At 39.9% G+C, this 22080-nt stretch overlaps 1 protein-coding gene and 1 pseudogene across 3 annotated transcripts in view; one reads left to right on the top strand and one right to left on the bottom strand.

The window, feature by feature from the left end:
• Positions 1-3177: 3177 nt before the first annotated feature.
• The window catches only part of AVL9 (AVL9 cell migration associated), a 61926-nt gene continuing 43023 nt past the window's right edge, over positions 3178-22080 (top strand). For all 3 annotated transcript variants that reach the window (XR_004277107.1, XR_004277108.1, XM_032306004.1), the window contains exon 1: positions 3178-3297. Coding sequence is in view for 1 of the 3 variants with exons in the window: in XM_032306004.1 (XP_032161895.1) it covers positions 3205-3297 (93 nt within the window). In the remaining 2 variants the exon portion in view is untranslated. The remainder of the gene's footprint in view (positions 3298-22080) is intronic.
• Positions 17448-18128, bottom strand: LOC116569637 (annotated as a pseudogene).

Raw genomic sequence — 22080 nt, 5'->3', positions numbered from 1 at the left:
CTCTGTGTCTCCAGGGTTTTTCTCCCCTTAGCTTTTACTTACAGAGCTGACATAAAATAGAATCTATAATTCATCATAAAATATAGGTAACTTGAAGAGGCTCTTCAATTTATTATGTGTTCAGAGAAGCACTTCTAATTTTTTCTCTGGTGGTAAATGTCATCATAAAAATACATGCAAAAGCTTCCTTTCAATTTAGAGTTCAGAAAATATTCTGTTATCTCAAATTATTTACAATCTTGGTAATCTTCCAACATGTAAAATAAGGAGAAATTTCTATTTTTTTTCCTCAACAGCTATTTGTCCTTAAAGACAATATCTTGTTCATGAATTTATTCTATATTAATACAGTTCATTTAAAAAAACAATGAAAGGGGCACCTGGGTGGCTCAGTCAACTAAGAGTCTTTTTTCAGCTCAGGCCATGATCCCATGGATCAAGCCCCATGTCAGGCTCCCTGCTCAGTGGGGAATCGGCTTCTCCCTCTCCCCACCTCTTGCTTGTGCTCTCTCTTGCTATCTCTTTCTCAAATAAATAAATAAAATGTTTTTAAAACAAAAACAATGTAAAGATTGTCATTCTAGACTGTTAAGTGACCAGCCTATATATTTAGAGATGGAAAATTTTCTGGAAATTCCCTTGTTTACTTTCTCTCCCAGTTTTCCTGATAACATACTTTTCAAGCATTTGAGCAACATAATAGTTATGAATAAGATTTAATCTTAGATGGAAGGTCTAGGATGCAAGGCATTACAGATTTTTATAGAGCTATAACAGAGGGGCACCTGGGTGGCTCAGTGGGTTAAAGCCTCGGCCTTCATCTCAGGTCATGATCTCAGGGTCCTGGGATCACGCCCCGCATCAGGTTCTCTGCTCAGTGGGGAGCCTGCTTCCCTTCCTCTCTGTCTGCTTGTGATCTCTTTCTGTCAAATGAATAAATAAAATATTTAAAAAAAAAAAAAAGAAAAGCTGTAACTGAGTTTCCTGCACAATGAATTAAGTAATTCAATGTAGATATAAAGTTCTTTTATAATTTTTTTTAAAGATTTTATTTATTTATCAGAGAGAGGGAGAAAGAGAGCACAGGCAGACAGAATGGCAGGCAGAGGCAGAGGGAGAAGCAGGCTCCCTGCCAAGCAAGGAGCCTGATGTGGGATTCGATCCCAGGACGCTGGGATCATGACCTGAGCCGAAGGCAGCTGCCCAACCAACTGAGCCACCCAGGCGTCCCGATATAAAATTCTTTTAGAGATTTTTACTTGACAGTGAAAGAGAGAGCACAAGCAGGGGGAGAGGGAGAAGCAAGTTCCCTGCTGAGCAGGGAGTGGGTGCTGGGCTAGATCCCAGGATTTTGGGATTAAGACCTGAGAAGAAGGCAGATACTTAACTGACTGAGCCACCCCAAAGCCCTACTCTTAAATCTTTAAAAAAAAAAAAAAAAAAAAAGACTGTTCTATTAGACTTTAATTTGGGGTATGCCAATTGTGGAAAATATTGAAGCAGGTGGAAAAGAACTGTAAGATATTCTGCATGCAGGGGTGGTGCCTGGGTGGCTCAGTGGGTTAAAGCCTCTGCTTTCTGCTCAGGTCATGGTCTCAGGGTCCTGGGATGGAGCCCCCCATTGGGCTCTTCTCAGTGGGGAGCCTGCTTCCTCCTCTCTCTCTGCCTGCCTCTCTGCCTAGTTGTGATCTCTGTCTGTCAAATAAATAAATAAAATCTTAAAAAAAAAAAAAAGATATTCTGCATGCAGGGAATACTATAATTTCACACGCAGTTCTGAACCAACACCAAGAATTCTCTAATATAGTAAGGAAATGGTAGAAACACCTTGAAAGGTTTCTACAGTATTTTTATTAGCATTAACACACTCCTGCTGAATCATAGAAGCTAAATTCATTTATAGGAAGCCTACTGGTTTTCTCAGCTATACTTCAATTAGAATGCAAGTCCTTAAATTACAAGGCCAGGAGTGTAAAATAACACCTGCTAAGGTTGTCTAAACTAAGAGGCAACTGGTAATGGTAAACTTCACAGCCAATTATTGCAGTAATCTCGAATTCTATTTGAAGCAAGCTCCTATCCTTTAGTCTTTAAAAATAAAGTTGTAGGGGAACCTGGGTGGCTCAGTGGGTTAAAGCCTCTGCCTTCGGCTCAGGTCATGGTCCCGGGGTTCTGGGATGGAGCCCCACGGGCTCTCTGCTTAGCAGGGAGCCGGCTTCCTCCTCTCTCTCTTCCTGCCTCTCTGCCTATTTGTGATTTGTCTGTCAAATAAATAAATAAATATTTTTTTAAAAAATGTAGTACAATCAGTTAGGACATTAGATATACTGGTGACAACAGACCACGTATATTTTTTACTGACCAGAGTACTAAAGCCAGAAAAAAGATAAAATGAAAAAAATATATATATATTTAAACTTCGGAATCAGAACAGTCATTTACAGGTCTCCTTGTAAACTTCCTTTATTGTCGAGGACATTTTACTGCAGCCCTTGAGACGCTTCCAGTCTCCTATACATAATACTTAAATAAGAAAAAAAAAAAAAATCCAGAACGAAGCAAAAGAAAAAAACCTGGAGAAGCAAGTAATTTAAAGGTTGAATACGCAGTTACAGAGCCCCATCAATATGACTCCCTGTTACCGAAGCCGGAGAGGCGAAGGAAATGAATGAAGAAATTGGATAAGAGAGTGAATAAGAAGAAAAGACGTTAAAAAAGGAGGAAAGCTAAAGAAAGTGGACGGAAGGGGAGGAGATTTTAAGGAGGAAAAAGAGAGGGCAAAGGGTTGAGAAAAGCGTGTTAAGGTCGCACGGAAAAGGGAGGAGACAGAGATGCCCTGTGGCCCCGCAGGTCCCGCCCCCGCCCAAGCGCTCCCCTCTCGGGCCCCGCCCCACACCCAGGCCCCGCCCCGTCAGTTTCCCTCCGGGGCCTGCCCCGCCCCTCGTCGCCGGCGGCGGCCGCCGCATCAGGTGACAGCCCGGAAGCAGCGGAAGCGGATGAGGATAGCGCGGCAGCGGCCCTGGAGGGCGGCACGGAGCTGCGGGAGCCTCGGCCTCCTCCGGGCCGCCTGGGCGGCCCTCATGCGGCGCCCTCGCTGACACCTGAAACCCGCCGCTCGCCGTCTTCCTGGGGACCGCGGGGTTCGCCGGGCCCGCCGCCCTTGGCGGTTGAAGTCGGCGGCTTGCGGGCCCGCGGCGGCCGCCCATGGAGAAGGCCGGGCGGGGAGGCGATGGCGCCCCCCGGGGGCCCGTACTGCACATCGTGGTGGTCGGCTTTCATCACAAGAAGGGCTGCCAGGTGAGGAGGGGGGTTCGAATCCGCCCCCGGCCGTTCGTGCGGTCGCGCGCAGCTGGTGCTCGCTCCCCTCAGCTCGGTTTGGTGCTGCCTTAAGCGCCCTCGGCCCTTCTGAACTTCACACCTGCTCCTCGCAGTCGGCGCACCTGAGGCGCATTCTCCACACTCCCTTCTTTCTCTGGCCCCCGACATTGTTTTGAGCAGCGGAGGAGTTCTGTGTTGGTATTGTTGGGTTGGTAGGTGTTCAGGCTCCTTGGTGGAGTGGGAGGATGAATCGAAGGTCAGCCCCACTCAGTTCCTCATTCATCTGAGCCTCCATTGACTTTCCGGGTGTCCACCTATAATGGGAGCCTTTACAAGATTCAGCACTTGGGCTTCGTTTTCAAGGTAATGAGCTCAGTGGGCTTCCACACAAATGTTTAGGGTTGGTTGAAGCACAGGCGGCGTCGTGGGAAAATCCACTTCCTTTGTTTATCTGTGGAAGCCCTAGAATCCGTCCTGTTTGGGTGGTGTATTGACTCCTCCCCCCCTTCCCACTGGGCCTTGGTTTTGCTATTTGATCTCGTCCAAATCTTGCCTTTTGGTGAGAAATTGACCTTTCCAGTTCAGTTGCGATAAGAGATGGTATATTTACCGGGCAGAGGAGTGTGCAAATACAAAGTCATTTTTATCACGCTTCTTCACTGAAATAGTGAACGGGAACAATGGGACGTTTGCAGTATATACATTGGAGGTAGAAGAACAAAACAGAAACGGAATTATTTCATGAGCCCAAACGCTGGAAGGCAATGATGTCATAATGTGCTAGCGAACAGGAAATTGAAATGTGTTAAAAATACTGACTGCCACTGCTAGGTAATGTAGCATTTCATTTCTTGCGTTTCACAGAAAACAAAACATTTTAGAAGATTTTTGCTGGCAAAATTTAAATTCGTTAGAGGATGGTAACAGGAAAGTGGAGTGAATAGATGTTTGTGATTGTATGTATTCTAACCGTTGCTTAACTTTGTAGTATGGTATTTTGTTCCTTGTCTCTCAGGGGAAAATGGCATAGAAAGACACCGAGGAGAAAGTGGCATTATTTAGTGCGGTGTTAAAAAAAATTCCAAGTAGCAGCAGTAGAGTATATGTTTTTAAAACATGGCCTTATATTTAGAAGAGAGTGGGTATTTGAGATTGTATCTTGGCATGCAAACACCATGTTCATTAGATTTTTAATACTTTTAAAATTTTTAATTTGATTAATGTAGTGTTATATTAGTTTTAGGTGTCCAATACAGTGATTTCCACAATTCTCTACATTACTCAGTGCTCACCAACATAGGTGTGTTCTTAATCCCCCTCACCTGTTTCACCCATCCCCCCACCCACATTCCCTCTGATAGCCACCAGTTTGTTTTCTGTAGGTAAGAGCCTGGGCTTTTGTTTTTTGTTTTTTGTTTTTTCTTCTTTGGGGTTTGATTATTTTTTTCCTTGTTTATTTCTTTTTGTTTCTTAAAGATGTTTCGTACTTTAAAACTTCACATCTTTGATCTTAATTATCATTTTATAACTCACTTTGGATATGGGTGAAGTAACTGAAACTTGGAGGAAGTAAATTGATCTTGCTGATGTCACACTGCAGAACAGTCCTGGAGTCAGATGTAGAATTGCTTCTGCCATCAGTGTGTTCATTCTGCTGAGCTGTATGGCATTTAGGAGTCTTTTAGGATAAAGAAGTAGGGGCCCACTTCCAAACCAAACTGGGACTTTTAAAAAAAAGAAGAAAGGGGCACTTGGGTGGCTGAGTTGGTTAAGCGACTGCCTTCAGCTCAGGTTATGATCCTGGAGTCCCAGGATCCAGTCCCAGTCCCAGAATCAAGTCCCAAATTGGGTTCACTGAAGGTCCCTGCTCAGCAGGGAGCTGGCTTCTCCCTCTGACCCTCCTGCCCCATGCTCTCTCTCTCTTTCTCATATAAATAAAATCTAAAAAACAGGAAGGAAATATTGGTAAGAGAGAGAATAAAATCTTTTATATTTTGCTGTCATCTAATTTCAGGATTATGTTTTATACAGTTTTATTGTCAATATATTGCTTATATTCCCAGAAAGAAAAATGATTTTAGGAAACAAATGTGGTGTTGCTTAGAGATTAAAGAAAACTGAACAACAGATTGTAAAATGAAGGAGGCACTTTCAGCTGAAGTAGCACTGCTGGACGCCATGGCATTTCACTGGATTTGTTAGGCTTTTGGTTTCAGCATTGAGGTAAAGACTGCTGGTTTTATTAAATGAACACTGTTCTGGGAATCGGGAGACCTGCATGATGTTCTGGCCTCACAGCTCCCATGACCTCGAGCAAGTCCAAATCGCTTAGTTTTGCTGTACCTCATTTTCCTCTACCAGATTTCTTCATGAGAATTTTAGAGCTGGCATGGGTCCCTAGAGTTCATTCTACTCTCATCTCCCTTCAATTTACAGATGAGTAAACTGAAACCCAAAAACGTTAAGCAACTTAAGAACACTTAGCTAGTTTGGTTCTGTCAGAAGAACCAGAACTGGACAATAGTTAAAGCAATAAAAACATTTTATTCAGGAGAGCTTTTTTAATAGGGGAAAAGAGACCTCAGTATAGAACTGGGACACCTGGGTGGCTCAGTCGGCTAAGTGTCTGCCTTCTGCTCAGGTCATGATTCTAGTAGACCCCTGAAATGGAGTCCCACACTGGGCTCTTAGCTCAACTCTGAATACGAGGAAAAGGAGATATTTATGGCCAAAGAGTAGAGTTGGAGGGTCAGTGGATGGGAAATTCCAGTATCAGGAGTAAAGGGTGTTTCTAGCTATACCTAGCTAAAAGGATTCATTCTAAAATTAGAGAATGCAGAGAACAAGGAAGCCCAAGTGAGGCCCTATTTAAGAAGAGAGTTCTGAGGAGCCTAAGGAAATTTGGGTTAAGGAGAGACTCAGCCATAACACTGAAACCCAGATGTCCCTAGTCTTTGTAATCAATTTTATCTCTTCTAATAGCACTTTTAGGTTGTAAGCGCTTAGTAGAAAGGAAAAAGGAAAAATATATGCTTGTATTTTTTTTTTGTAATGCACATGATACTTCACAAAGACCAGGGCAATGATTTTTTAATAAATATACTTGTTGAGTAGAGTAGTGTCTGTTCATCTGGGTTGCTGATAGAGTGGAAGAAAATATAAAGGAGTCTGCCACAGTGCACTGAAAGATGAGAAATCTAGCATAGGTTCTTCTCTTTACTTTTCTTTAAAGTTTTAAATTTTAACTCTGGTATAATTAATACACAGTGTTATATTAGTTTCAGATTTACAATATAGTGAAATCCCCGTCACCTATTTTATCCACCTACCCACCCACCCACCTCCACTTTGGTAACCATCAGTTTGTTCTCTACAATAGAGTCTCTTTCTTGTTTTGTCTTTTTTTCCCCTTTGTTTTGTTTCTTAAATTACACATATGAGGGACGCCTGGGTGGCCCAGTGGGTTAAAGCCTCTCCTTTCGGCTCAGGTCATGGTCTCAGGGTCCTGGGATCGAGCCGGGCATCGTGCTCTCTGCTCAGTGGGGAGCCTGCTTCCTCCTCTCTCTCTTTCTGCCTGCCTCTCTGCCTACTTGTGATCTCTGTCTGTCAAATAAATAAGTAAAATCTTTAAAAAAAAATTCCACAATGAGTGAAATCTTATAGTATTTGTTTTTCTCAGTATGATTTCACTTATTATCATTATATACTTAGCTCCATCCATTTTTGCAAATGGCACAATTTCATTCTTTTTTATTGCTAAATAGTATTCCATTATGTATGTACCACATATGTATGTACCACATACATATGTACCACATTATGTATATACGTATGTATGTATGTACCACATTTTCTTCCCGTTCATCTATCAATATTGCTTCCATAATTTGGTTGTTGTAATGCTGCAATTAACATAGGTGTACAAATACTTGTCAAATTAGTGTTTTTGTGTTCTTTGGGTAAATACCCAGTGATGTGATTACTAAATCATATGGTAGTTCTATTTTTAATTTTTTGAGGAAGCGCTATACTGTTTTCAGTGACCGTGCCAGTTTGCATTCCCAATAGGTTATTTTCTTACTGCTGACTGAAAGAATGCAGCTCTTAAAAATTACACTTACATCTCTTATAGCAGAAAATGAAAACCTAAGAACTTTATTTTGCAAATCAAATAAGAATTTGCTATATGTAGTCAAAGTCAAAATGCACTGTGAGTAAAAAGGTGATTTTTAGATTTATACTGAGTATTCTCTAGCTTTTACAAGAGTCACACATTTTAGTAGAACTTTCTCTAGTTCTCAGGAAAATTTTGGCTTACTAGTAATCTTCTGTTAATTTTCTTTTATTCCTCTAATGAAGATTTGTTGGATAGGTGACAAGATGATTTCTGGACTCTAAAGAGAGTTAAGGTTGGGTGAGTGTATAATCTAAAAAACCTTCATTGGAAACCCTCTGTGGTATAGCCAGGTTGGGTGTAGGGAATGGTAACACAGTCCACTCAGACAACAGAACTGACAGGTCAGTTCAGTCAAAAACAATGAAACTTTTGCCAGAGACCTAATTTGTCCAATAGATGTGTAATAGTATTGGAAAAGATAGGAATCTAGTTCAGCTATATTTTTTCATTTTTTGATTGCCCTTCCTTTTGTCTTATTTTTATAAAATATTGAGAACATTATTGATTTTGCCAGATGGAAAAGTATTATTAAAAAAAAAGTGTACTAAAATTTCCAAGTATATGTTATATTTGTTCTTGAGGATTTTCCTCACTTCTGCACATCAGTGTCTTTTTTTTATTTTTTAAGGTTTTTTGTTTTTGTTTGGAATCTCTACACTCAACATGGGACTTGAACTCTGAACCCTGAGATCAAGAGTCAAATGCTGGGGCGCCTGGGTGGCTCAGTGAGTTAATAAGCCTCTGCCTTCAGCTCAGGTCATCATCATAGGGTCCTGGGATGGGTCCCTGCTCGACAGGGAGCCTGCTTCCCCCTCTCTCTCTCCCTGTCTCTCTGCCTACTTGTGATGTCTCTCTCTCTGTCAAATAAAATCTAAAAAACAAACAAACAAAAAAAGTCAAATGCTCTTCTGACTGAGCCCCTCATTGTCGTTTTAGATGTCCTACAACTCTGCTTTCTTAATCCTTCAAAATCCAATTGTTTTGGAAAGTGAGGGCATTACATGCATTCTTAGAATGTTCTAGAGACTGCTGTTTCTTTAATCAACATATCAAGTTTTTCAGAGGCTCTATTAACGTAAGATTTCTCCCAGGATGGGTTAATCAACCACTTTATTCTCCAGTTTAAGATTTTACTACAGGTGTAAAGGATTTAAAGTGCATGGCTCATTGAATTGTGATTCTGACTTCAGATTATTTTAGGCTGTGTAAGTGTGCTTTGTTAGACTACTCTTCCAAGTATTCAGAATGCTGTTGGTCTTGTTGATCACTTCTTTCATGGTGATTATTGCATGGAGATTATTCATGGTGAAAATTCCCATACTCAGTTGTGGATAGTAATTTTTACATTGAAGTGCACTGAAGTAAAACTTTGTTTAAAAATAATGCCTTTCAGCAGTCTGCTGGGTTAATAAGCATGATAACTTAACATGGGAGGATGTACTAAATCTTCGTAGATGCTTCTGTTATAAAGGTGCTCAGTAGTGATGTGATAAGGAAGTCGGGTAGTTTCACAAGGTTAAAGGCATCTTCTAATAGAGTTGTGTTGAAGATCCCCAAACTAGACATAGAAGATGATCATTCATCTTGTTTCCTGCATTTTTCCGCCTTTCAGGTCTTCAGATGTTTTTTTTTTTTTTAAGATTTCATTTATTTATTTGACAGAAAGAGGGAGAGAGAGAGCACAAGCTGGGGGAGCAGGAGGAAGAGGGAGAACCAGGCTCTCTGTTGAGTGGATAGCCCGATATGGACTTGAACCCAGAACCCTGGGATCATGACCTGAGCCTCAGGCAGGTGCTTAACCAACTGAGCCACCCAGGCTCCCCTCTTCAGATGTATCTGAATGAAAAATTCTTTAAGTTAAAATGAACATCTAAGTTTATCACTTGATCATTTTTTCACCTAGATTTGTGGGAGTGATTTCTTCTGTAGGTTAACAGGTTAGTTTCTAGTGATGATTATTCTGGTTTATTGATATACTTAGCATTTAGATCATTTTAAGTGAAAGTACTAACCTGACATTTAAAATAGTTTTGAACGATTTATCCATTCCAACTCTTTTGCTGAACTTTTTTTTTTATTTTTAATTTCTCATTTGGCAAAGGACTCTTCTTACCCCCTCCTTTTTTTTTTTTTTTTTTTAAAGGACTTGTCTTCCTTAAAAGCTCACCTGCAATACCTGGTGGGGGGGGATAATAAGAGAACAAAAACTTGTGGTGTAATTTATGGACACCTTATCTGTAGTAGTTTGTTACAGATTATGTGTTCCAGACTTTTGTTCCTTATTTGTGGTGGTAAATATGAAAAATGTATTTGTCAGATTAGCATGACTTTTGGCAAAATAATCAAATAAATATCAAACTTTTAGGTTCTTTCAAAAATAAATTAGAACCTTTTTTTTTTTTTTTTTTTTTTTTTTTAAAGAGAGGGAAGGCCTGAGGGAGAAGGAGAAAGAGAATCTCAAGCATACTCCATGCCAAGCACAGAGCCTGACCCAGGGCTTGATCGCACAACCCTGAAATCATGTTCTAAGCCGAAATCAAGGGTTGAATACTTAATGGACTGAGCCAGCCAGGCACCCTGGATTGGAACTTTTTAAAATACCGACATGAATAGGGAATCGTTATTTTTCAAAGTGGTACCATAAAAAGTTGGAATTATTACTTGATTTTTTTACCACTGTTCTGATAGAGTTCATAGTTTTGTATACATACATAGCTAGCTAGTTTTTTTATAGATTTTTATTTATTTATTTGACAGAGATCACAAGTAGGCTGAGAGGCAGGCAGAGAGAGAGAGAGGAAGAAGCAGGCTTCCTGCTGAGCAGAGAGCCCGATGCGGGACTCGATCCCAGGACCCTGAGATCATGACCTGAGCTGAAAGCAGAGGCTTTAACCCACTGAGCCACCCAGGAACCCCATGGCTAGCTGTTTTAAATTCTTGAATAACCTGATTTACCTGGTTATACTTCTTTAAAAAATAGAACTGTGAAAGAACTAGAACTCATGTTTATACTAGTTCCAAGGTGAATAAAGCAACTGAATAAGGGAAGAGAAAAGGACACTTTCCTCTTGGTCTGGGTGGGCTGACCATAGGAAAATCTCCATGAGTAACAGAATGTTACACTGCAGATTCAGGGCTGGATTGAGGAAACTGGGGGAGGGGGGTTGGTTTATGTTAGGGTGATATGCCAAGCCCTGACCCATTGAGGTTTTGGTGACAAATGGATGCCCAACAAGCATGCAGTTTTTGCACCTGCTGTTGATGGAATCCTGTGGTGACCATGCTGAAGCACTGGAGTATTGTTTGTGATTCTTGTTGGAAAGAAGCCCTTTGGAACAGAAAGAACAGACTTTTGGGGAGTTAGAAGTTAGAGAAGGAATAATTAATCTAAAGATCTTTTTAGTTACTCAGAGAAACTGTCCTGAAACCAGATTTCATTTTCTAGCCTCTACTGGCATTTTCATTTCTTGGACTTGATTAGTTTGGTAGAGGTTTTTGTCTGATTTTAGTCATGCTCTTACATACCAAAATTATGAAAATCTATGATTTTGCAGGGTTGGAACCTTAGCAGTGGACTAGTTTCTTTTAGGCCTTGACATCATAGCTAACCAGGATGGGTGTCAACCTGTGTTATGGAAGTTTAGAAATAAGTGGAAGATTCTTCTGTTTTCTTATAATTCCTCCCAGGTAGCTAGAAAGTGCCTGCCTGATAGGGCCCAAATTTCTTTGGCTTAAGGCTTTGATTCCCTAGTAAAATGCTTATGTTTTGTGAATAACCTTCCTTATGGTATAATGTGATTCACATCCTTTGAGGAGCATGGATTTTTGCTAGATGAAGGAAGTCTACAGAAGGGCTCTGGTCTACTGGGGATGGGCACTACAAGAGGAAGATGAAGACATAGAGAAAGAGGAGTCTTCATAATTTTGAGAAAGACTGGCCCTATTATGCTCTTTGGTTAAGATACCATCAGGTTAAAAGCGTGATTTGTTCTTGGGATATTTTTAGAGGATATTAAATTTTTAATTTAAATTGATATTTTGGGCAATTTTTAAAGCATTCCAGTTTAAAAAAAAACATTTCTTATGATTAGAAATAATATGTACTCACCAATAAAGAAGTGAGAAAACATGAGGAAAAAAAGAAAAGAAAACTAACACTTAAAGTCCTGAATTCTAAAGAAATCTGCTCTTAAGACCTTGGTGACTGTGTCTCCTTTTTTTTCCCTTACAAATATATATGACTTTTTTTTTTTTTTTTAAGATTTTATTTATTTATCAGAGAGAGAGGGGGAGAGAGCGAGCACAGGCAGACAGAATGGCAGGCAGAGGCAGAGGGAGAAGCAGGCTCCCTGCCGAGCAAGGAGCCCGATGTGGGACTCGATCCCAGGACGCTGGGATCATGACCCGAGCCGAAGGCAGCTGCTTAACCAACTGAGCCACCCAGGCGTCCCTATATAACTTTTTCTAAAAACATTATGCTGTAATCAAGTTCTGTGACCTGCCTTGTTATGTAACTGTGCCATTAGTATCTTTCATATTAGTAAATATTGAATTATAGCATTTTAAAGTAGCTAAATGTATTTTGTGGAAATTTTAAATTTTTCTCCTTTTTAGAAACACAGGTGGTACTCCACATTTTTTGCTATTTTGAATAATGCTACAGAGAACATCCTTGTGGTGGAATCATTGCTCCTTTTTGCCTGAATATGGAGATTTCATTTTAAGCCATCTTTTTTTCATGGAGATCTTGGTAAAACAGATTTTGAAGCAGAACATGCTGAACACAATTTAAGTTATAAGTTAGTCTGGATGATTCTGCCTTCATAACAAATGTTTCTTATACTGTGGCATTCCCAGTTTATTTTAACATGTTTAGCATATGCCTCTGACTCCTGCTGGGCTTTTGATAGAGAGCATGATGACTGAGAAGTTAGCAGGCACTCTTGGTGTTGACCCAAACATGGAGTTGCAGTTTTCAGCTTAACCCCCCTGCTTTCTTACTTGTTGCTTTTTTTCTTCCATAGACTGGGAAACCACACCTTCTAAATATATTAGAACTGTGTTTGAAATAAAATGACTTAATCATAGGTTTTAAAGAAGACCTAAAGCCTTCTTCTTGTTTTATGATAGTTGGTTAGTTGCTTTTCTTGCTTAGTTCTGGTTCTTGACAGTGGTCTAGGTAATTGTCAGAAGTCTGACTTCTGAATAAACTATGTTTGGGTTAGATTTCAGATATGGTTTTCTGCATTTACAGTTTCTTCATCCAATTGATGCTCATTGTCGCAGTGCATATTAAGTATTTATATATGAGGAAATGACTGCAGGGTTGTTAATGAAACCTGTTCCTGCCTCCGTGCTTTCACTGGTGATAATTAGTAATTTGTTAGACTCTGATGCGGTTAGCGCACTACCACAAGTTGAAATCTTTTTTACCATGTGAAAGTTCAGTGTAAAAATGTTAGGGGCGCCTGGGTGGCTCAGGGTGTTAAGCCTCTGCCTTCAGCTCAGGTCATGATCTCAGGGTCCTGAGATTGAGCCCTGCACTGGGTTCCCACAGGGAGCCTGCTTCCCCTTCTCTCTCTCTGCCTGCCTCTCTGCCTACTTGTGATCTCTGTCTACCAAATAAATAAATAGAAAATCTTTTAAAAAATAGGGGTGCTTGGGTGGCTCAGTGGGTTAAAGCCTCTGCCTTCTGCTCAGGTCGTGATCTCAGGGTCCTGGGATTGAGCCCCACATCGGGTGCTCTGCTCAGCAGGGAGCCTGCTTCCTCCTCTCTCTCTGCCTGCCTCTCTGCCTTGTCATCTCTCTCTCTGTGTCAAATGAATAAAATCTTTAAAAAAAAAATAATAAAAAATGTTAAAAAATAAAATTACATATGAAAGATTGTTAAGGTGGAGTTCATTAAAATAAATTTATTTAAATCTTTTGTTAGGAAGTTTCTAATTAATTTTTTTCCTGCAAGAAAATAGTTTTTGAAACTGTGATATCATCTTTGTATATATTTTCAATAACCTACAGATAAGCGGTGCTCTATTTTTTTCCTTTCATCCAATAAAGTGGTATCAGGGCACATGGGTGGCTCAGTTGGTTAAGCAGCTAACAGGGTTTCTGCTCAGGTCATGAACCAAAGTCCTGAGATTGAGCCCCCCACCATGGGCTCCACGCTCAGCCCCGAGTCTGCTTAAGACTGTTTCCCTCTCCCTCTGCTCTCCCACACCTCGATATAAATAAAGAGATCTTTAAAAAGAAGAAGAAGAAGACCAGTTTCTGTCATTCTACCATGCTTTATACAAATCCTTGTACTATCTCTTCCATTGTAGAGGAGCTTTGTATATAATATTTCTAATATTCCTTTGTACTTTCAGCTCTGGTAGATTCTCTTTTAACACTCTGTTTGAATAATAGAAAAGTGTTTCTGGTAATTAAGATTCCCGAGTTTTAGCTTGGCCCTAATGGTTACTAGATGTGTAACCTAGGGCAAGTTGCCTGATGTTTATGGACTTCAGTTTCTTTGTCTATAAAATGAGCGTTCTAAATAGGTGATTGCTAAGATTCCCCTTCACTTACATTACTATAAAGTGAAATAAAACATTTGCTAAATACCCATCATAAGAGCCTACATTCAGAAACATATGCTTCAATTGAATAGGCAGAACTCGTGTTTCTTGATAGTCGTCTGAACACAGGAACTTCCTGAGATAATAATTCTGTGTCTTGATGGAGTAGTTGCCCGTAGCTGTATAAATCATCAAAATCAATGAAATCTGTACACTTAAGATCTTAGCCTTTTATACTTTTTAGTAAAAACTTAAATCTAAATACTTAAACGTTATTTTTTAGGGCTGGCTCAGTCTACAGAGCATGCAGCTCTTGATCTTGGGGTTGTGAGTTCGAGCCCCATGCTGGCGTAGAGATTACTTAAAAATAAATCTCTAGGGGCACCTGGGTGGCTCAGTGGGTTAAAGCCTCTGCCTTCGGCTCAGGTCATGATCCCAGGGTCCTGGAATCGAGCCCTGCATCAGGCTCTCTGCTCAGCAGGGAGCCTGCTTCCTCCCCTCTCTCTCTGCCTGCCTGCCTCTCTGCCTACTTGTGATCTCTGTCAAATAAATAAATAAAATCTTAAAAAAAAAATAAAGAAAGAAAGCCCGTCTTATATTAAAATAAATAAATAAATCTCTAAAAATAAAAAACAAACTGAGGGTTGCTGGGGGGAGGGGCTTTGGGAGAAGGGGGTGGGATTATGGACATTGGGGAGGGTATGTGCTTTGGTGAGTGCTGTGAAGTGTGTAAACCTGGTGATTCACAGACCTGTACCCCTGGGGATAAAAATATATGTTTATAAAAAATAAAAAATTTTAAAAAAACTTAAAAAAAAATCTCTAAAAATAAAAAGGTTTTTTTTTCAACTTTTCTTCTTGTAAAAAAACACAAAATTCTGCATCTTTTTTTTTAAGATTTTATTTATTTGGCAGAGATCACAAGTAGGCAGTGAGGCAGGCAGAGAGAAGCAGAGAAAGCAAGCTCCCTGCCGAGCAGAGAGCCTGATGTGGGGCTCAATCCCAGGTCTCTAGGATCATGACCTGAGCTGAAGGCAGACACTTTAAACCCACTGAGCCACCCAGGTGCCCCATTCTGCATCCTTCAATACTTTTTTTTTTTTTTTAAAGATTTTATTTATTTATTTGTCAGAGAGAGAGCGAGCGAGAGCGAGCATAGGCAAACAGAGTGGAAGGCAGAGTCAGAGGGAGAAGCAGGCTCCCTGCGGAGCAAGGAGCGATCCCAAGACGCTGGGATCATGACCTGAGCCGAAGGCAGCTGCTTAACCAAGTGAGCCACCCAGGCGTCCCACCTTCAATACTTTTGAAAGGGCTATTACACAGGTGCCTGGATGGCTGAGTGGGTTAAACTTCTGCCTTCGGCTCAGGTTATGATCTCAGGGTCCTGGGATCAAGTCCCGCATCAGGCTCCCTGATCAGCAGGGTGTCTCTTTCTTCCTCCTCATGCTTGTGCTCCTTTTTCTCTCAAATGAATAAAAGCTTTAAAAAAGCTATTTCAAAAACTATTATTCATACGATTTTCTTCATTTAAACTCCTACTTGTGCAAAGCTAGGACTTAGCAAAAATTCTCCATTTGCAGTCTTTGAATTTTGAGCATTAAAAGCGTATAATTGAGAAAAAGAATAGCTCAAAGAAACAATGGCTCTTTTTTAATGTCTGCTCTTTATGTATTATGTTAAATAAGCATGGTATCTTCAGAAATATAAAAACTATAGCTTAATACAAAAACCCAGACATCTCTTGGATGCTAGTATAACTGGAAGCATAAATTTCCATTAACTGTAGTGATTTTCTCCACTCTTTGTAATCAAGTTGTAGCAACAATTCTAAATTCCATAAAGTGTGCCCTAAATATAATTCCTACCTTCATGAATGACTTCAAAAAACTAGTAAGAATTTATAGCAATACAAGGTTTAGTGACCATGCAATTTATCGTTGCTCTTCTATAAAAATATTGTTAGCAATAGTATTAGCTGCCACTTATGGAATGTTTGCTATATACTGAGTACTATTAGATATTTGTTCATTATCCCATTTATTCCTCTCAATGCACCAAGGTTTCATTAGCCTTCTTTTATAGATAAGTAAATTGAGGTTTAGCAGTATTTGATTTTCTAAGGTATAATTTATCAACAGTAAAGTACACACAACTTCTGGGTGCAGTTTGATTGATTTTTACGTACACACATATGTGTAATCACCCTCCACATCAAGAGACAATTCCAGCACTTCAGAAATATGCAGGCACCTCCTCCTGGTCATGACTTGCCTGAAGGTTACCACTCTTCTGACCTATGTCACCATAGATTTGTGTCTCTTGTGTCTGATTTGCTTCATTCAGTGTTATGTCTAAGATTGATCCATGTTGATTTTGTCAGTAATTTCTGTGTATAATATTGTATTTGTATGGCATCCTTGACCCTTTCTCCTATTAAAGCACGTGTGAGTTGTTCCCAGTTTGGGGATATTACAAATAAAACATTTTACTTTAAAATTTAAGTGCTTGTTTTTTTGTTTTTTGTTTTTCTTATCAGGTTTACGTTTATGAAAGTTGGGGTTTTTTCCATATAGTTATACACATTTGTGCTATATGACCAAAGTGTTTATTTTATTTGGAACCTAGAATAATATAGGAGTTCTAGATTTCTGTAATGTGAAAGGATCCTAGAGAGTAAAATATGTTTCAGGTCCTTCTAAACTATTTTTTACTTTTGAGTAAGACCTCATAATTAGTAAATACATTTGAAGCTATCTTTACCAAGTTTTACATAAAGTAGCACTACAAAAGTAATCTGGTATTACTGGAAATAAATGGCACTTTATTTTTCTGAAACACAAATTCATTATTTCCATATCTGATGACATTTCTGATTTGTGAGTTGTAGATCTGCAAATAATGATATTTCAAAGAATGTCAAATCCTTATAATAAGGCTATATATTCTCAGATACATTTGAGGTGAATGGAGATGAATATTTACTAGTAGAGTTCCTCAATTTCACTCTTCATATATAGTTAAAGATTTTTCCTTTCTGGAAGAAATAATTTTAAAAAGAGCATGGCTTTGCAAAGTCTTCTATAGACTTTTAACTGGCTGTGTATATAGTTTCATGTTAATGAACATGTATGTTTATGTAAAGTTTCAGTAGTTTTAAAGTATAAAAACAGGATAATGAAGTCTTTTATGTAGTTAATACTGATACCAGCAAAATATCTTGTTCTTCCATATAATAGTCTTTTGTTTTTAAAAATTTATTTGAGATACAGAGAGAAACTCAAGAACCTGAGATTGAGTCACATGCTTTGCTAACTAAGCCAGCAAGGCACCCCTAAAAAAATTCTCTATTTAAATTAAAATACACACCATCTGTTTGTTTTTTTAGTAATCCAAGTACCTCAACTGTCTTTTTCTTTTTTGTTTTTTGTTTTGTTTACAGTCTTGAGGTCTTTTAATTTTTTTACACTTACACTGCCATGAATTTGTAGGGAATGGGTTCCAGCAGCTCAGGCTTCTTTCCATTGGTTCTTACAGTGTGTGCTTCTCTGGGTGGAGCAGACTAGCGCTTCAGCTGAACCAAAGTACCTTTCTCTTTGGCTTCCTTTTTCTGATAATTTTCCTTCACATGCTTTAGGAAGCTATCTCAGCTCTTTGAGTGCTTAATATGTTTGGTACATAGGAGCACCTGGTGGCTCCCTCAGTTAAGCATCTGACTCTTGATTTTGGCTCCTGTCTAGATCTCAGAGTCTTGAGTTCAAGCCCCGTATTGCATGGAGCCTACCTAGAAAGAAAAAAATATGTATCCAATACTTACATTAATTCTCTTGGCAAGAATCTTGCCCTTTTTTGTCTACAATGCCAACAGCATGCTGGGTAACACTGTAGACTCTTCCAGTGTTGCCGTGGTAACATTTGTGGGGCATTTTGTTTTGAACAGTGCCAATTCCATTCATGTCCACAATATCACCTTTCTTGTAGATTTGCATATATGTGGCCAAAGGAACAACTCCGTGTTTTTGAAAGGCCTAGAGAATAGAGCTGGTGCCTCTCTTCTTTCCCTTTGTGTCGGTCATTTTGGTGAATTACTGGAAGATGACCGTTCTGGTTGAAAGGCCCAAGTATCTCATCTTAAATAAAGGAATGTGGAATAGTATAATGGTTCTTTAATTCTAGGAAAAATAGAACTGGCAGCCTTTATTAACTTAAAGATAAAAAAGCACATGTTTTAAACTAAGATAGTTGTTTCATTTAATTTTTGTTTTGTTTCCATTTAATTTTAAAAATGGTAAAACTTGGGGCGCATGGGTGGCTCAGTGGGTTAAAGCCTCTGCTTTCGGCTTAGGTCATGGTCTCAGGGTCCTGGGATCGAGCCCCACATCGGGCTCTCTGCTCAGCGGGGAGCCTGCTTCCTCCTCTCTCTCTCTCTGCCTGCCTCTCTGCCTACTTGTGATCTCTGTCTGTCAAATAAATAAATAAAATCTTTAAAAAAAAATGGTAAAACTTAGTTTTAATTGTTAGGGCTCAATAGTACCATTGCATTTTTACAGTATATACTTTATTTTTCTGGGCATCTAGAGCACTCATGAAACTATAAAATAATGTATCATGCTGAGGTAGAAGAGTGCTAAGCACAGTCTGTTTCAGAAATAAACAGATGACAAGTATAGTCATTTGCCAACTTTTTAAGAGACTAAAAGAGGTAAAGTGCCAGTTCTCTTGTAATGTTGACTCTTCTAGAGATTTGGCAAAGCAAATAACTTAGAGAAGACATGTTTTTCTTTAAAGAGAAAAACAGGATAAGACCTTGACTTTGGTGCCTAAGTGTTTTTAACTCTTAAGAAAACAAACACCCATGCTTCTGAGTGAAGGGTGGGTGGAATCCTTGAGGTGCCTAGAAAGGGAGCAGAGGCAGAGCACTGACTCAGCATCTCTAGGAAGCATACATCTGTGCCGTCAGTATCCGTGAGCACTACAGATGCGTTTGATTTGTGTGCTGTATGGCATGGTGGCTTCTATTAGTTGTAGGGTTCCCTGATAGTGGAATGGATGTTTCATTGTTAGAAAGCAAACAGAGGATACTTTTGAAGTACTCAGAGTTCACACCAGGGTACTATGTTACTGTTTTGTTGTTTTCTCAGTCTTTTGTATACTGAGAACCACATAAATGCAATCTGAGTAATGGACACCTTTTTTTTTTTTTTTTTCTTTAAAGTAGGCTCTGTGCCTATTGTGGGGTTAGAACTTATGACCCGGAGATAAAGAGTCACATGTTCTACCGACTTAGCCAGCCAGGTGTCCTGAGGAGACACCTTTACAGTTTGCTTTATAAACTCTGAAAATGGGTGGTAATTTTTTTTTAACGATTTTTTTAATTTATTTTACAGAGATCACAAGTAGGCAGAGAGAGGAAGAAGCAGGCTCCCCGCCGAGGAGAGAGCCCAATGTGAGCAGAGAGCCCAATGCGGGGCTCAATTCCAGGACCCTGAGATCATGACCCAGGCTGAAGGCAGAGGCTTAACCCTTTGAGCCACCCAGGCACCCCTGGGTGGTAATTTTTTACCATTCATGGTGTGAACAAACATTACCATTTCTTACACAGTTCATTTAGCCTTTAGAAAAATTGCCTTTTTATTCCTTGAGATTAGAGCATCTTTTTTTTTTTTTTTTTAAAGGATTTTATTTATTTGTTTGACAGAGAGTGAGTTAGAGAGGGAACACAAGCATGGGGAATGGGAGGGAGAGAAGCAGGCTCTCCGCTGAACAGGGAGCCTGATGTGGTACTCAATCCCAGGACCCTTGGATCATGACCTGAGCCTACGATAGCCACTTAACAACTGAGCCACCCAGGCACCCTGTGATTAGAACATCTTTATTCCGCTTTCACGTTTTAGAAATCAGCTGTTGTCTCTTTCCCCCTCTTCTGTTATAACCATGGAAGTATGTAAACTACTACTATTACTAATTGGGATAAAAATAAATTCAGTCATGTGAACATGAGTTGACAGAAAAACAGATACTTGAAATATGCAGGATTTAATAACATTACCTTTTGGGGAGCCATTGGTATATCTGTCACACATTGTATGTTCTGATGTCCTACTAGATTTTTTTTTTTTTTTTAAGGTGGGAAAGGGGCAGAGAGAGAAAGAGAGAGAGAATCTTAAGCAGGCTCTATGCCCAGTTCCACTAGAGGCAGGGCTAGATCTCACAACCCTGAGATCATCACCTGAGCTGAAATCAAAGAGTCAGACGTTTAATCAGCTGAGCCACCTAGGCGCCCCCAGATACTTTTTTTTTTTTTTAAGATTTTATTTATTTATTTGACAGACAGAGATCACAAGTAAGCAGAGAGGCAGGCAGAGAGAGCAAGAGGAGGAAGCAGGCTCCCTGCAGAGCACAGAGCCCAATGTGGGGCTCGATCCCAGGACCCTGGGATCATGACCTGAGCCGAAGGCAGAGGCTTTAACCCACTGAGCCACCCAGGCGCCCCCAGATACTTTTTTTTTGATCCTTAAATTTAACTTAAGAGTTTGGGCTGTAAATTGTCATTATTTAATAGTAAAACCCTACTGGATGATAATCCTTCTGGTTTTTTGTGTTTTTTTTGTCTTTGGAAATTTTCTTTGGTTTTGTCAATGATTTTTCACATAGACTTAGGGCTGTCATGTACATCTGTACAGACTTTGCACAACGTAGCTGCAGGGAAAGCCCTTCATGTAAACTGTATTGTTGGTCGTTCCCACCAGAGTTGCGCAGTGAGACAGCTTACTATAGCTACCTTTACTTTTTATGGTATTGCTTAGTTTAATTAGCATTATTATCTAAATTGCATTTTGATTCAACTACTTGAGAATCCCAAGTAACTTCCAGGAGAATTTCTCTTAAGCCTCTGTGCCATGAACTGTGTCTGTCTGGATTATTTTGCACATATCCAAAGGGGAACATATAGAGTGGTCAGTATTCAGACGAGATCGGGCGCGTTCAGGGTGGTATGGCCGTAGACTAGAGTGGTCAGTATTCAAAATATGAAGATTATATGACTTAAGATTTTACAGTGCCGTTGATTGGGAAATACCAGTCTTTATTTTGTTTTGTTTTTCCCCAGAAATCAACTGGGTATCCTACAATTCAATCCTATTCTGCACTAACTACCCAGAGTTAGTGTCAAACTCCACAAGTTTAAGGACTCAGTCCCCCAAAATACCCTCACTTGTGATGCCAGTCTTGGGTCCCCAGGCTGCCTGTGCCTTTCTCCAGTTTAGTTACAAATTCAAGGGTTACAAATCCATACCCCCATCTCAGGTTCTGTATTTGCTGGAACAACTAGAACTAAGGAAACCCGCTTACCTTTACTGGTTTATTATAAAAGACACAACTCTGGAGTAGCCAAATGAAAGAGATACATAGGACCAGGTGTGGTGGTTGGGGTACAGAGCTTCCATGACCTCACTGGAAATGCTACCGTCCTGGCACCTCATTGTCTTCACTAGGCCAGAATCTCCCTGAAACCCATTGTTTAGAGGATTTTATTGAAGTTTCATTACATAGGCATGATTGATTTAGTCATTAGTTACTGGACTATACTTAATCTCTAGCCCCTCTGTCCTTCCTGGAAGTCTGCCTTTCTGGTGACGAGGCCCCATCCTAAGGCTTTTTAGTAGACCCACCACCACCAAGTCCCCTTGTTAGATAAACGCAGATACAGTTGAAATTGTCTTGTAAATAACAAAAGATGCTGGGGCACCTGGGTGGCTCAGTGGGTTAAGCCTCTGCCTTTGGCTCAGGTCATGATCTCAGGGTCCTGGGATCGAGCCCCGCATCGGGCTCTCTGCTCAGAGGGGAGCCTGCTTCTCCCTCTCTCTCTGCTTACTTGTGTTCTCTCTCTGTGTCAAATCAATAAATAAAATATTTAAAACAACAACAACAACAAAAGGTGCTCCCTTCACCTATGAAATTCCAGGGTTTTAGGAGTTGAAGGCCCAGAACCAAGGACAGGACCAAGTATATATTTTTTATTATGCCTTACTT

This window comes from Mustela erminea, chromosome 11 (genome assembly GCF_009829155.1).
Source record: "Mustela erminea isolate mMusErm1 chromosome 11, mMusErm1.Pri, whole genome shotgun sequence".
Lineage (NCBI taxonomy): Eukaryota > Metazoa > Chordata > Mammalia > Carnivora > Mustelidae > Mustela > Mustela erminea.
The sequence above is the reverse complement of the archived record's forward strand: the minus strand, read 5'-3'. Positions and strand labels throughout refer to the sequence as shown.